General features: G+C 40.6%; 1 protein-coding gene across 1 annotated transcript in view; it reads right to left on the reverse strand.

Moving 5' to 3' along the window:
* Positions 1-16,238, reverse strand: part of ZNF654 (zinc finger protein 654) — a 30,223-nt gene extending 13,985 nt beyond the window's left edge. The window contains exons 1-4 of the mRNA XM_063419331.1: positions 16,069-16,238; positions 7,403-7,548; positions 4,370-4,451; positions 2,959-3,094 (exon numbers count right to left, since the gene is read on the reverse strand). Of these exons, the coding sequence (XP_063275401.1) occupies positions 2,959-3,094; positions 4,370-4,451; positions 7,403-7,548; positions 16,069-16,200 (496 nt within the window). The 5' untranslated portion in view covers positions 16,201-16,238. The remainder of the gene's footprint in view (positions 1-2,958; positions 3,095-4,369; positions 4,452-7,402; positions 7,549-16,068) is intronic.
* Between the last annotated feature and the right edge of the window lie 59 nt (positions 16,239-16,297).

Consider the following 16,297-nt stretch of genomic DNA (forward strand, 5'->3'; position numbering starts at 1 on the left):
AGAGTTCAAATATCACTCAGGGCTACAACTGTAGCATTTTAGTGCTTCATGTTTTAAAGAAAGGAAGAATGAGATTGTCAATTTAAAGTCAGCGAAGGCTGAAAGATCATCCCTTAGAAGGAATCTATATTAATTACAAGCAAGTTAATGTGATAATTAAGAAATGGTAACAAAAACCACAATCTGAACAAAGATTCTTTTCCCCAAAACAATGAAGAGATTACTTGTACAGTAACCTTTCAGTTAAAGGTTTTTTTTTTGAGGATTGAAATAATTCGTTACACTCAAACCCAAGATTTCTCTAGCATCTTGATTTTTATACAAGCTAGGAGTGTTCCATGCTAATGAACATTTAAGCAGTATTATTCAGGGTGTCAGGTTTCAATTTGATTTGTTAATAGATGCACTGCAAGAAAGAAACATCTCATTATTCCCACTATCCCACTATTCCTGCTACTAGCACTTCTGAGAACAAACTCAGAAAACAAGAGGACTAAAAGGAAAGCCAGTGTCTGATGGTGGTGATGAACTGCAATTATTAGTTTCATATTTATATTTACCATATAATGCATTATATGGTAAAGTTTTTAGAATCAAGTAAAGGCCTCTCCTTTTCTGAATTACCACCCTTAGGATAATAAACTACACCCTCTGTTTTGTATGCAAGCATTACCCAACAGATGACTGAAAAATAATGCTGGAAATACTCAGCTTTGGTAAGGGCTAAGGAAATGCTGCCCATCTAACAAGTGTCAGTAACATCCTTTTCCCTTAAAGCAGGGAGAACTGCACTCCACAGCGCAGCTTACCCTGTTCTACCATTCCCACTCGGTGTGGGGAACTCTCAGGTCCCTTCTGCTCCAGAAGTGAGGCTCTGACAGCCTCCTCTCCCAGGGAAGGACATCTCCATACCCCACACCACTGCCAGCAGGAGCTCCCAAGAGTGGGGGTCCTACAGCCCTCTTGTGTTTTCAAACAGTTTCACTGATGCTGCTGGCAGGGCAGTGCTCCCTCCCTGTCCTGGAATGTCCTATTTTCCCAGGGCAGCACACAGAGCTCTCCCAACCTCCCAAGCCAAAGACACTGCCAGCTTCAGCAGCATTTGGCCAAGCCTGTGATCCACTAAGAAACAACATTTCTTCTTACCCAGTGCTTTGCTTTAGAGCAGCAGACATCAACCACCACCTCAGCAACTCATTAACTGCTCCGTCTGACTGCAGCTCTGTAATGTTCTCTTCTAGATGCTCACCTTATTCTCCCTAGTCCATTTGAAGTTGATTGTTCCTACGTTTCAACCCTACTACTTTTCTTTCAACTCAATGACTGCTTTGTCTTCAGCCATCTCCAAACAGACTGTGACATCTCAAAGGTTACTACAGCCCGTGTAAAGACAGACACAGAGAGGTTTGTCTTGGCCTAAGCTTCTCCATGGAGTTAATGAATCCTGGACAGGATTATGTAGTTCACACAAACTGAGTTTTGCAAGGAATGGTCGGTGATTCAGCAATAATAGGCAGTTTTTCCTATTTAAAATAACCCCTGAGGGAGCTAACATGGCCAAGTTTCAAAATACACACTAAACACTGCTAGCCTATAAAGGAGCCTATAGGATGTTTGCTTTGTGTAAGACTTCACAAGAATCACATTTTAGAGGAAGTGAGAGGAAGAAAGAACAAGCTTTCAAAATGTGTCTAAAATAAAATGTTTGTCAGCACAGACGAGATGTGTCAAGGGTCTGTCAAGGGGATATGAGAAGATAAAAAGAGAGAAAATCTCTCAGCAGAGGGAAAGGAGATGCAGCCTGAAACAAAAGGGAACAAAGTGCTCATCTAGTGACAGGTCTCATTCCTGCTCTGCCAGGTTAAAAACAAACATCCTCAGACTGTTACCCATCAGAGAGAGGATTCATGACGATCAAGAGAATCATTATAGCAAAAGACTAAACTAATTCTTTGCTGGAGAGATTGAGATCGAGATCTAATTCCACATCATGATCACCAAGATGATGTGATGCAAAACAAAATAAGGTTCATCTTGGTTTTCATTCTGTTCCTGTATGTATTTGAGCACAACTTTGTGAGATATCTAATAAAAATCATGGGTAAATCTGTTGCTCAAGCAGTTGCTTCACTAAAGAGACAGAACAACAAAGGCATAATCACATTAATTTGCAATCAAACCCCTTGTTCTGGATTAAAGGGACAGCTCACTGAGCTATCCTGACTTTAGTGCTCTCTCAATAAACACACTGCCACAAATACAGCAATGAGTTTGTATCAGGCACTATACCGTAGTAACTAGAGAGGAACTGGCATTTTCCATCACAATCAAATAAAAAGCAACTTTTAAGAGCTCCCCTGTGAATACTGTTGCTTAACATGTCAGTAAAACCTTTACTATAGCTTGCGTATTTTTCCTCTTAGGAACTTTCATTAACATTCCAGTGATCTTGTTCCCATGCACTGCACCTTTCCCAGCTCCAGGAATTACATATCCATAAACAGAAAGCAGCTGTCACATGTAGCCATGGGCATCATTGGAAACAGAACCAAGAAAAGCCACAAGACCAAGTATTTACAACTGAAGACAAAAACTAAATGAGTCAGAGAGTGCCAAGAGACAAATACACATCAGATCCTCTCCAATCATGTTATTTCAGGAGTCTAACTGAAGTCAAGTTGGTCTCCATGCTTTAAGTGTACACTTGGATTTGGGGAATCCACCCTGTGAATTTTATGAACTACAGCTGCCTATGTCTGACCAATCTTATCTCTATAAAAGCAGACTTAAATTAGGAAAGGAATTCAGCTTTCTTTCAAACAAAAAAGGGACCAGCACATTTTACTACAGAAAAATAGTTAAAACACTGTGAAATGCCAGCAGAAAACACCTGAGCTCACCTATTTTAAAAAACACATTTTTCAGTACTCTAGAAAATTATTGTGATAAATGAAGTACCTAATTCCTGTGACACAGGCTTTGCTTTAAGAATTGCTTGTAGTACTGGATCCTCCCATGGTCCACCATCTCGAATGATTCGAGTCACTAGTTCCAGGTTCAGATTCCTGTATTTATTTAGAAGATTCTGACATTCCTAAGTGAAAAAAGAGAAACAATTAGAAAGAATAAAAAGATGTTCTCTAAAAATAGTTAGGCTATCCCAAAGATACAAACCAAGAAACCCATGCATGGCTGAGTATTTCCTCAGTCAGTAATTTGAGCTACAAAGTCTTTCACTGACCATACGGAAAGCCCTAAAGCAACAACTGATGTTATCTAAAAGCAGCAATACAGAACTGCTGAAGGTCAAATCCATGGCTTCACAGCCCTCAGAAAGAGCCTTCCACTTGTAGAACAAGGCAAAACAAACTTGGAGTGGAGATACCACTGGCACACACTGAGACAGGCCTTCACCTCATGGCAGCCTGCACAGATTTCGACATGTTGAGCTGGATTTGGGATTTCTGAGGGAAAAACTGAATTAAGCCATGAGTCAGCAGCCCTCGAGCAACCATTTTTCTCCAAATTTCTACGTAACAGGAATTATGTTTGCCTGTAATATCATGGAATGCTTCAGCTCACCATGATTTTCACATATCAACTTCCCTCTCATCCCTGCACCTTATTTGCTGTAAAAGTGTCAACAACACCATAAATCAACAGAAAAATTTTAGTAATGAAAAAGTTATCTAACATTGAAACAAAAAATGCAGCAGAAGAATGGCTTCCATCCACACACAATTACCTGCTTTTCACTGCCAGTTTGATTACACAACTGATGCAGAAACAGTGCTGGAACATGAATTTGTAGAAGTGGTAATGGACAGGTATCAACATAAAAATAGCAAAGGAAGAGCTTTTTCCCAAACTGCAGTTCCATGAGCAGTATTAATAGAGACACAACCCTGGTTTCACCCTTTTCATCCTTTCTTTCCCTACAAAGTTTCCTCTCATGGTGGCACAACCCTAAAAATCCGTTCAGGTATTAAAAAAACTCAAACAAACCAAACCCCACGCTTACCTGGCAAAACAAATTTTTCATCCAGGGTCATTAATCTTATGTAGTTGTACATAAGACACAGAAAACTCTGTCTTAATCTACCCAAGAACAGAACAATTTAAACTCTCCATGTTTATGCTGACTTGAAGACTTCATTGAGATGAAGCTTCAATTTGAAATTTACTGTTGAAAACCAGAGGGCAAACATGAGACTTCATGTCATGAACTGAATGACATTAAGCTTTAAGTAGACAAGCAGATTTTCTTTCACTATAATGGCACATTTCCTCCAGCTTATATATTCACAAAAACTCTCTTTACATCTATCAAAATAATATTAAAAGTTTTTATGAAAGTAGGCAACATTACCTGGATTGAACCTAAAATATCTTTCAAAGGGTCTTCATAGAACTCATCCTTTCCAAAGAACAGCAGCAATTCAAAGAAGCTCCTAAAAAACAGAAGCAGTGACAAGTCAAACTAAAAACATTGATTCAAAAAATGAAACTACTTTAAGTCTCTTACTTTTAGCACACTCAAACCAAAATTAGGAATTCTGTGAATTCTAGACTTGTGCCCATATGGAGTCACTCAAAGGTTTTTGGTGGCCAACAATTCATGTTTTCAGGTGCTCTCTACAAACACTTTATTTCATTTCAGCTGTCTTGCCATAACTGAAGTCTCTCTGTGAAGATGTTGGTCTGAAGGTAGTAATTATTTTGCCTTTAAAAAAAAGCTTTGAAGATTATTTAGAAAGGGACAGCTTCTGTGCAAATATGCAAACAAAACTACGTTCACCTTTCTGTGTGGCGTTCAAATTCATACAACTTGAATTCTACCACCACCAAGTTTTTAGGCAGATCAGGTCTCTGTCCAGCAAGATGAATTAGTAAGTGTTATCCCAAAAAGAGGTAGCAGAAAGGGGTGAAGAAAGGACTAACACTCTCAATAGCTGCTTAGATTCAAACTGATCTGTGGCCTCCATGGTTTTTATTATCTTAAAACACTGATCTAGCATTTTATTTCTCTTCAGTCTTGTTACAGAATCAGAGGCTGGGAAAAAGCAGCTTTCCAGATCTCCTTTCAATTTAGGTTTTCGTTTATTAAAGTCTCCTTCCAGATAATGCAGTTGAGTCAATTCAATCAAAAACTTGGCAGTTGGAGCTCAGGGATCTGCAACTGTGACTGTTCTGCCTGAAGATTCTCAGAAATTTCATTTCTACTTGGAAAAAGTACCAGGCAGCACTGCACTAATGAGCTGCAATTGCTGATTGAGAAAGTCAAGAGCAGCAGGCAAGAACTGAGGAACTCTCAGAGGGACAGGCAGGACTTCAAAAAACTCTTGTGCTAATTAAAGGCGCTTTTTTTCTCCTCAGGAACACTTTCAGGAATAATGTGCATTTAAAAAGTCTTAATACTCACAGACAAAATTAAATTTTTTATAGGAATAATGGAAAAGTACCATAAAATTAGATTTCCAATAGATTATGCTGAAGTAATTTTTTTTTCTAATCAATGATTAACTATGCCAAAAACAGGCTTAGAGAAATAGAAACTTATTACATTCAGTGACAGAATTTCTCTCAAGGCTAGGTCTTTGAATCTCAATTCAAATATACAATGGAAAAACAATCCCTACCCAAGTAAGTACTTGGTTCTGAAAAAAACATTATTTCATGTTAAAAAAAATTTTGCAGCATACTTGACTCTCAGGAAAGGTCAGCCATGAGTCATGTCATGATCTGGCAAGCAACCAAACTGGAACTTAAATAATAAGACAAAACTAGTTAGAGCAAGTGATGCATGCTTGCATTTAAATTTGCTTTGACTGATTTAAAAAGAGGAGGATCCTGAAAAAAAAAATGGAAATCAGTAGTGAACCAGAGTAAACTATGATTTTTCTGCTTTATCAATGCACCTGCTCATGGTCTAATAAAGGAAGTTATCAAAATATTTTTATTTCCTCATCACCAGTCTCCAGTTAAAATTACTACAGTCAGTTCTACCTTTATCTCAAAACTGTCTGCAGCACTGCATATCCACATTTATACCCATCTAGATTGATCACATCACTGCTCTGGCACCAGAAGACGGCCTAAAATCACCAGTGTGGCACCATTATAACCCCCCCTGATATTAATGCAGATGCTGCTTCATTTGATAGGAATAGCAAGGTTATGAAGTACAGGGAATAAAGCAGTTGCTCCTGTTAGCAGTTTATTGTCTGGTTACCAAGGAAATCTTACTCAAGGATGACAATACAGTCAGGCAGAGTTTTGCTCTCCAAGAACTAAGACCTAATATGCACTGAATTTTCAAAGGAGATTCGAGCCAGGTTGCCCAGGTAACTGCAGCTACTGAGCCCTGGGATCCCTTTATATCACATCACATGCAAAACTGTGCCAGCCAGGCAGAGGAATGAAGGATCTGACAGCCCAGAATGGAAGCAAATCTCATGGAGTAAACCAAGCCTCAAAAATCAAAACAAACAGGAGTGACAGGAACTCAGTGACCAATTTACTTCTTACTTATCAGAATGTATCCATCCAAAAAATACCCAAATTTCCACCTTTTTACCTCCCCAGCTTTGCTATTTAAAAGTACATATAAACATAGTTTGAACTTCGAAGTTTTTCCCTTAAAACTAGTTTAAAAACCCACAGCAACAGATGTCACCATGTTTTGATATAACTTCGAAAATTGTGGTCTTATGATACTATTAATAGTCCTCTGTCAAACAGTTTCACACACACAAAAAAGGAAATGTCCCCAGTGAAGCTTCACAAACATTTAAAGACAGCATTTATTTTTCTTTATGTACCTATTATCCTGACACTTCAGACTTCATGTGGGAAAATGATCAATGCATCAAGAAAATTAAAATTAGAGCAAAATTTATGGCACAACATCCTGCAATTCTTGAAGCTGAATGTGACTTTGGGTCAGTTAACTATATGACAAGTAATTCCCATAAGCCTTTTGATAACTCAAATATAAAAAAATCCATACAATTTTGAAGTAATTGACTTCTTTCTTAAGAAATTTATCTTAAGAAGTACTTAGCTTATTACATCACTGGAAGTACAGAAGTAAAAATTAGAGATAAATGATTTACAGTTATCCACTGGCAAAGGCTGGTCTTCAAATACTCCAAAATAAGGTTATGATGATAACTCATTTCTTAAATTATTTTGCTAGACATCCCTTATGACAAAACATTGCCATAGCCAACTCAAATATTTAACAAAGATACAAAAAAGACAAAACTAAATTCTAGTTAGCGATTCTTGGTCCTGTGTAGCTACACCAGCTGTAAAGCCCCTCTTGGGAGCTGTGAGGATCTGAAAGCCTTTTGCTGTGCTATTGCAAAGGAAGGAAGAACAGAAATGAAGAAGTACTCACAAAGCAAGGCTGCTCAGCACATACTGCACGTGCTCACACTCGGCTGGGAAGGACACGCAGGCAGAGGTGAAGCAGCACAGCGCCGTCTGCAGCACCTGCAGCTGAGGCAGAGGGACCTGCCACCTCCCAGCATAGTCCTCAACGACCTGGGCAGAAACAGGGAAATACAGATTATTATCCAGGACATTCTCCTCGGTCAGAAAGAGGAAGCAGTTAACACTACACCTGCTTTAGCTCCCCTCCTTCTGTCTCAGGAGCAGAGTTTGTGACCTAAAAACTTGGACTGTTTGCTGGTTCATATCTGGATCTACATCATGAAAGGAGTACCACAAGGGACCTTCAGCTATTCTTGTCAGAGGATAAGACAGGAAATACTTTCTTCTTATGCTGTACCACAGTAGATATTGCACTCTTCATTTAAACACAAGTTTTTATTTTGCAACGGGATGCAAGTTAGAGAGTCTGTAACAACATCCAGACGTTCTAGTCTAAAACCTTTCCAAGAAGGGAAAGAGTAACCTGCACTCTTCCAGCCTTTATGTCAGCAGTCACAAACATTCCACTTTTCCTTATCAGATCTAATGAGTAAATCTGGCTTTATTTAGACACAGGATGGATCTAAGGCAACAGCAGCTGAGATGGATTCATACTTTGTATGTGGACTCTAAGTTTTCCAAACTTATTGTCATAATTTGTTTGAAAAACTGTTAGCTTAATGCAGCAAATATCTAGGTCAACTGAAGATGAATTAGCAGACTTGTAGATAAATACTCTTCCTCTTAAGAAGACTAAACATTTTATAAGATAGTCCTGCCTCACAGATCTATTAAGAGTTCCCTGAAATAGTTTCCGCCAAGTCCTTTTTATAGAAAACCACAAAAGCCTTAGAAAAAACAAGTAGACAGAAAGAGAAAACACCCTTTAGAGGTGTGAGCCCGCGAAAAGTCAAAGGTGGAAATAAAGCATCACCTCCCACCAGATGTTTCACAATGCTTGCACCTGATGGACACAGACACGTTCATAAATGATTTCAAGCAATAAAACAACATTCTGTGTCCTACTGTACAACCCCCACTGCAACCCCAGCACTCATGTGAACCCAATATGAGCTCAACTAGGAATTAAGGGGCAGGGAACATCCTCTCCCCCAAAAAAACCCGTCAGTCCCAGTCTGCATCAGCTCCTCTGCCACCCAAACACCAGAGCCAGCAGAGAAAGGGACACAACAGCAACATCACCTTGGCCTGGCAGCTGGTCTGTAACTCAAATGTACCGACACAGACGGACAACAACAGTCCCCCCATCCCAAACTGCTCAGGAAAAACAGGAACAGCAAACATTTTCCTGAATGTAGGTAACCTGAAACCATGAATTCATCCGTCACAGGGAAAGAGAAGTCTAACTGGTCAATTCCCAAAAGACTTGCAACCATCAGGAAAAGATGGGGCTGTGGGGAGCGTGCAGGCAAAAAGCTAAACTAAATATAAAATAAATTCCAAACTACACTTCACACACATTCCATACATAAGGAGGAGCAGAGAATAATGTATGTGCTTCTATGTCTGTTTTTAAGTACTCTCATGGAACAACTTTTCCTGTAATAGAAACCAAGCTCCTTTTTCGTACAAAATTCTTATGACACGATGATTTGAAACAGGACTGCAAAGCAGAACATAAGTAAAAGTTTATCAGCACATTTTGAACAGGCACACTAATTTCAATATAACGAAGTCAACCCCCCCAAAAAAGAACATAACATTGCCAAAGCACAGGGGCCTGTTCCTTGTCCAATTCACAGGAGAGAAAACCAGAAGGGGAGCAACCTCTCTTATGTGACTTTCTGCACCAGTTGCTTTCTAAGTCTCTGTTAGGGTGCAATTTTTAATATCCTTAAAGCATCACCCCCCAGTCTGTACCTGCCAGTGCTCATAACCATGAAGGGACTGGGCCTTTCTGTTTTCCCTCTCTCATGCAGAGCAGATAAAGGTACTGAAAGGAGGCTGAAGCACCTTCCTGACACCAAACCCTGCATTGAGCTCCCCCTTTCTCCTACACCAATACAATTCTCCCCTCCTTCAATAGGTTTTAACAACTCAGAGGAAAATCCAAGACTCAGACGTGTCCCATTAAAACAAAATCAAGACCAGACTTAGCAAAAATTTCTGAGCACACAGCTAAGGCAGCTAACCCCCAAAACAACAAGGTAGGAATTAAAAACCTGGACTAGTGAAACAATAGCTTTCCTCGGAATACTACATTTTAACAGATTAATTACACACGTATATTTTAGGTGATTAAATATGCATATATATACAGTTATTTGGCTGTATTTCAAAGACTTAAGAGAAACAGCATTACAAGTAATTAGATTTGCAAATACACAGGACACAAACCCCAAATGTTTTATGCAGTGCTAGGCCAGAAGTTGCTACAGCTTCTCCTATTCTTCCACACAACAAAAAAGGAGCTACAAATCCCACCGATTTGAAAAGTTACTCCCTTAGCTTCTTGTGAGATTTAACAGTAAAGTCATCACAGGATTAAAACCACAAGAATTCTGTGAGTTTTTCTAGTTTTCAGACACAGAAAGCTTCTTGGCAAATATAGTGGTCATTCACTATAATAAACATATTTAGGGGTTATCACATGAGAGGACAAACCCAAAAGGGCAAGCTTAGGAAAATCAAAGTTTCCTGAAAATTAAAATCCATAATTCAAAGCAACACCTACCACAGTTGCCTGATCAGCAGAAATACCAGAGCAGCTTCGATACCAAAGTTCAGCTCTAGAACTTGAGTAATACTACATTTACTCTTCCTAGAAACATCACAAGAAATAGTCACAGCTTTCTAACTGTCTTTTGAACTTTTTCAGTAGATGAAGAGCATTTATTTTGTTTCTAAACAGAAAAAAGCCAACCACGTCCTTACAAATAAGGATTTTACTATCCAAATAGAGAGTAGGAAAAGCCTTATGATTTTAAGGTAATATGAAATATTACTTAATATGCAAAAGTTTAAAATGGCTTTATAATAAAATATGTCAGCAATGGCTTTACTGCAATTCACATGTGAATATTGCATAAGGAGTAACCAAACATAATCACATTTCTGGCAAAAGCAAACACATCACCCAGCAACAGCATGATGCATCCTTCAAGATAGGTTTCTACCCTTAAAGCTAAAAGCTTCCTACTCTTAATCACCAAAATCTGATCCATCTCCTCAGCTTGCTTGAGGCAAGAACAATTCCCAAGACTGGGTGCCATATGCCCATTGCATTTAGCAAGCCAAAAAGTCGTGTATGTTTGTAGTCTGTCACTCGCACAACAGCGAAAACTATGCATTAATTCCAGGAAAGTACTTGGGGCAGATTGGAGCGCTGTACTAAGTGTTCCTATGTATTATTTATGGCTGAGAGATAAACATATATACTGAAAAGTAGAAATATTCCTCATCGTTTGATTAGCACTTCACCCCCAAAACGAAAGTCAGCTCATGAAAGGAATTGTTTTGCTCACACATGAAAGTGAGAACTGCCCATCTTGTGAACACACAAACGCTCACATCCACATCATTGGTAACCAGTAAAACACAATTTATTAGGTGTATCAGTGAAAAAGTACAGTTACTTCTTTTCCTCTTCTAAACGAAAGGACGTGACTTTTGGATTTTTGCATTACCTCCTGCACAAAGTGTGCCTTCTCTAAATTGAACAAGCCCATGCAGCAAAACTATCAAACAGACAAGTATCACTCAATGGAGTTCCTTTAGGTACAAAAATCTGCAACTCCTTTTCAAGTTATAATCCTGACACATTTTTCCAAGGAGAAATCACCAGCTCATTTTCATACAAAAGCTACACTTAATAAAAAGGCATTAAAACCTGGAGAAGCAGCAATACCCAGAAGTTTGCAAGTGTCAAAGAGGAAAGTTTCAGAGAAGTAAAAAAGATCAAGAAAAGTCTACAACGTGTTGCACAAATGTTTCTTCTGGAAAATAGCAACTCCTTAATCTCACTTGTAAAACAGGGAGATCATTTCCTAGGGTAAAGCTAAAAGGACAGCAGGCACAAAAGCTGACTAGAACCACCCTGAGTATGTGAATAAGACAAGATTTTATGATGTTAATGACAAGAGCACCGAGGACTGGAAGCCTGGAGGAGGTCAATCTTCAGATAAAGAGGTTGCAAATCAACTGCTGTTGTGAATTCTCTGAGCTGCCTGAGGAGCCGAGTGCACTTCACCCATGACAGCCCCGCTTTGCATGACAGACCCTTATCATTTTCCACCAAGTGTCAGAGCAAGGAGTGGCACCACCTCAGCCAGGCCAAGGACACCCTTCTGCACACACAGGCAAATCCTCACCTCAACTGGAAGCTTGCCTTGGCATCCAGCTTGGCAGTAAACACCACGTGGTTTTGCCACATCTATTTCATAAGAATTTCCTTTTAAACGTGAATTCACCTGAATCTCAAGCAGCACAATATTAAACTACCAATAAGTAAACTGAACACTCGGGTTTCCACCAGGACCACAAGTAAAAAACACTACGACTGGTTAATTTTTAAATTGTTTCAAGTAGCTATGGTACTCTGAAATTCAGTTACTGGAATGTATGATTGACCCTTTGCAAGCTTTCAAGTAACAAGCAGTATCAATATTCAAAACCATGAAAAAGTCAAATACAACTTACAACAGTGCTCTTAAAAGTTGAGCCATCTACAAGGATAAAGCATATTTGTCCAGGATGGTACAAAACCCTCAAAACATCAATACTACCAATTATTACATGAGCAAATAGGTGGTGACAAACCACAGATTCTGCCTTTTCAGAGAAATAAGCTTCAAGGATGTTGAAGAAATCACTTTTCATTACCAATATTCATGTGAGCAAGAGTGGGGTAGCTGAGCCTTAAAATGCTGTATATAAATCAAATATGTATCCCAAAGGTCCAAAATTGGATAAAACAAAATCTGGCATAACCTACAGGTTTAGGGAGCTTGTCTTTGCAGTTGTTCTGGTTTTGTTTAGTTTTGTTTTTTTTTTAATATACAAACAACTTAAACATTATTGATTTGAAGTCTAGAGTAAGAGACAAAAGCAAATACTTTCAAATTTAGGCACAAAAGATGTGAAATGATATTAACCCCAAAGTCAGAAGAACAAATGTCTAAAGTTGTATATTTTTTTACTTCCATCACCACAAAGCAAGACAAACAACAGTTGAGTCACACACCCCTCCCTGCCTTTTTTTTTGCCTGCTAAAATAAATCCAGGAAACACTATCTTCTCTAGTGTGTTACTATATTTTACTACTTGACTTTTTTATAAGCCCAAGAATTGTTTTTCCACCAGTTAATGTAAGCAAAGGAGGCAATCTTCCTTTCAGGAGTGGGATCATCCTGGAAGGCTGTAAGCTGATGCCACAGGAAGGACAGATCAGGGAGTGTTTACCCCTGGCAGCATCACCTTGTTACTTGAGATGAGCTCACCTGGTGTTTATTCCAGTCAGTATCAACAACACAAAATAACATCTGGTACAGTCATGGAGCCCTGAGGACAACTACGGAAATGCTGCAAGCAACTTGTAATATTTTGATAGTATTTAATGTTATGAGAAAATATCCCAGAAAAGAAATTAATTTCTTTTTCTAGTTAATGAAACTGTACCCACTTCCAGTGCAATGAAGGAAGCTCTGTCCGTTTTCCAGCTCGCCATCAAAGTTTGTTTTTAAGCCAAGTAAAATTGGAAATTCATCCTTCCAGTTAGAAAAGTATTTCCCCTAACCCTCATACCAAAAAAGTCACCGTCTATGCTGTTTTCACTGCCCTTCACCATTTGCATCTTAGTCTCACAGGAACCTCCCAATGGCCATGGTTCCTCAGAAACCTCATGAAAGAATTTTAAATTCTGCATACAAACACAGGCTGAAACTCTTCCAAATGTTTAGGCTGAGGGAGTTTCTTCTAGGTACCACCTTTCAAATGTCTTGAACTCACAAAGTAGTTACAGATGCTCTTTTGCCTGCCAAAGCTGGGAACAGCAGATTTGCTTTTCCCACCATCCAAGTGGGTTTGGAACTCCACAAATAAGAAGAAAAGCCACATCAGCAAACTGTAGAAAGTAACACAGCAACAGCTGGCGAGATGCATAAGCTGGGCACTTGACTCATCTTCCAACTGTCTTTTTTCCCTTCCAGTCACAGAAAGCTTGATTTTCACTTTGCCCATGTCATCAATCTCAAATAACATTCCAAGAAAGCATTTTATTCCATTTTGCCTTGAAAGATTGAGGCTGTAACGAGTCTCTATGGCCACAAACACCTACAAGACACAGATTCCAAAACTACAAATGGGCTTCAAGATGCCCCGTTCCAACTGCATGTTGTATCACTAAACTGTGTTTACCCACCAATTTATGGAAAATGCTCTAATAATCCTGACAGCTCATCTTTTTTACTGGTATTTAATCGATCCAAAAGTGAAGTTTAGCTACAATACTCCAGGCCTCAAGAGAACTGAGTCTGGCTGTCTACAGCAGGGTTTTTACCTTTCTAACATCATTCAAGGATGAAAAATGTGCACACCAATGCATTTCAAACTCTAAGCCACTCTCTTAAAGATCAGTGGGATTTTCTGTGCACAGAAAACAGATCTACACACCAAAGAAGGCTTTATTTACAGCTTGCTTCATTTCTCCTGTAGTTCTTACTGAAAGATGCTCACAGACTTCATCAGCTTAACTACAAGCAATCTAAGCAACATTATTCAGGTGACAGCAAGCTTCAGCACCGTGTCTGAAGCACAGCCTCATGTTTTGATAGGTCATTATCCTGAAAATAACAATGATTCTTTTGGGGAGTCCAAACTCACTGCACCATCACTAAGCACTTATTTCTACAACTCCTCTTCCACCTCTGACACAAACCCAGGAGCACAGGAGGCAAAGCAGGACCTTCAGAAGGGCCAAATGAGTATTAAGACAGCAAAACTGTGTTATCAGTGCAAAGGGGAGTGAGGTGGAAAGGCTCAGTCTGCACTGCAGCCAAATAGGTCCTTCAGAAGACCTGGACAGAAAAGTACAAATATGTATTACATGTATAATACACACTCTCAATCCCGTGAGGGAAAACGAGCTCATGTGGAGCACATACAACTTGATCTGTTGTCAATCCATGAATGTCACACAGCTACAGGCTTTTCACACCAGCACACCCCTAGGATCTTGTGTTTGAGTAGTTAAATCAGTAGAAAAACCCATTACTAAAAAACATGCTTAAACAAAACACTGATTACCTTGAGAGAGCACATGACTGCTGTTCACACCAGGCCAAATTTACACAAAACAAGGAAAAAAAAAAAAGAAACCCTGAGGACAAACTGTTAATATATTAACTTACTCTCATCAGGATTATTTAAAGGATTTAAGGATTATTTAAACTGTGCATTGTTAAAAAGAAAGTTTAAGAGAAAAGGAGAAGAGCCCTTTACATACTCAGAAAGCACTGGCTGCTTTTCTTTCTGAAGAGTTCATCAACTCAAAGCAGGGGAGAGGGTTTGACAACCTCCCTACACAAAAAAAAACTTGCAGCAGAAGTCAACACTAGATACATAATACATAAAATACTTGTGATGCCACTGTCTGCACTTCCTCAACACAATAAAATCAACAGTAAGCAGAGAGAGAAAAATTTAAGATAAAACTCTCAGGGGTTGAGAAAAAGGCAATGTCCTTCTATCCACCTAACATAATCAAATATGGTTGTCATTCCTTACAGTTGCAGAAAATGCCACTTTCAAAAACATGCTTCTCCTTTTACTGGCTCCACAATTTATGAGAGGTCATGAAACAGAAGAGAAAATGAAAGGATCAAGAGCCCCAAAGAGCACCCGATGGGCTTTGTGAGCAGAATGTCCCCCAAAATCATCGTAAGCACGTAGAACAGTAAATAATATTTCAGACAGGATGTTTCACTGAACGATGAAACAAGAACAAAGTGACAACATGGCAGCACATTTCTTCAGATGGCAGAAGACGATTGTAATGGTGAGGCAGGCCAAAAAGTTGATAAAATGAAGCAATCCTATATAAAATGACCTCTGGGCTGAGTTTGGGGAAGCAAGAAACGGTGTGGCTGGAATACACCAAAGTAACTCATGTTCCGTCCACACCTGCTGATGAAAGCGACCAGGAGAAGCAACCTGTTGGCGCTTGTTACTTTGCAAGGCACACCTAAAGGGCTTGCGAGAATTCCGGGCCCTCATCAAGAAAACGCTGCTTTTCAAAGGACAAAACCCTAAAAATCATAAAACCCCCTGGTCTAATTCGGTCAGCGAGACGAGAGATGTTCCGGAGGCCCTTCTTGCCTCTCTGCCTCCCTCCGCCACGCAGGCGAGGCCACCCGGGATCGCTCTGTCCGCAGCACCGGCAGCACCACGCGTGTCCCCGCAGCCGCCCCCGGCTCTCCCTGCCCGCTCCCGCTCCGGCCCCGCACCGGGAGCCGCCTTCCCTTCCCTTCCCTTCCCTTCCTCCCCGCAGGAGCCTCTCTCACGCCCGGCCCGGCCCCCGCTCCCCGGGCCGCGCCCCGCACCCCGCTCCTCACGGCCCGGCAGCGCGGCGGGCCCGGCGCGGCTCCCTCCGCCGCTGACCCCCGCGTCGCTCACCTGGCAGAAGCGGCGGCAGTAGTACTGGCTGCGGAGGAGCGCGGGCAGCCCGGCCGGGAGCCCCGGCGCCGCCAGCGCCTCCAGCTCCTCGCTGAGCCGCTCCGACTCCTGGTCGCTCTCGTCTTCCGCCATGGCGGCCCCGCCGCCCCGCGCGTACCGAGCGCCCCCGCCCCGCCCCGCCGCGCCGGAAGAGCCGCCCCCGCCGCGCCGCCGAGCGTCCGGCCACGCC

Source organism: Prinia subflava, chromosome 25 (assembly GCF_021018805.1).
Source record: "Prinia subflava isolate CZ2003 ecotype Zambia chromosome 25, Cam_Psub_1.2, whole genome shotgun sequence".
In the NCBI taxonomy this organism is placed as follows: domain Eukaryota; kingdom Metazoa; phylum Chordata; class Aves; order Passeriformes; family Cisticolidae; genus Prinia; species Prinia subflava.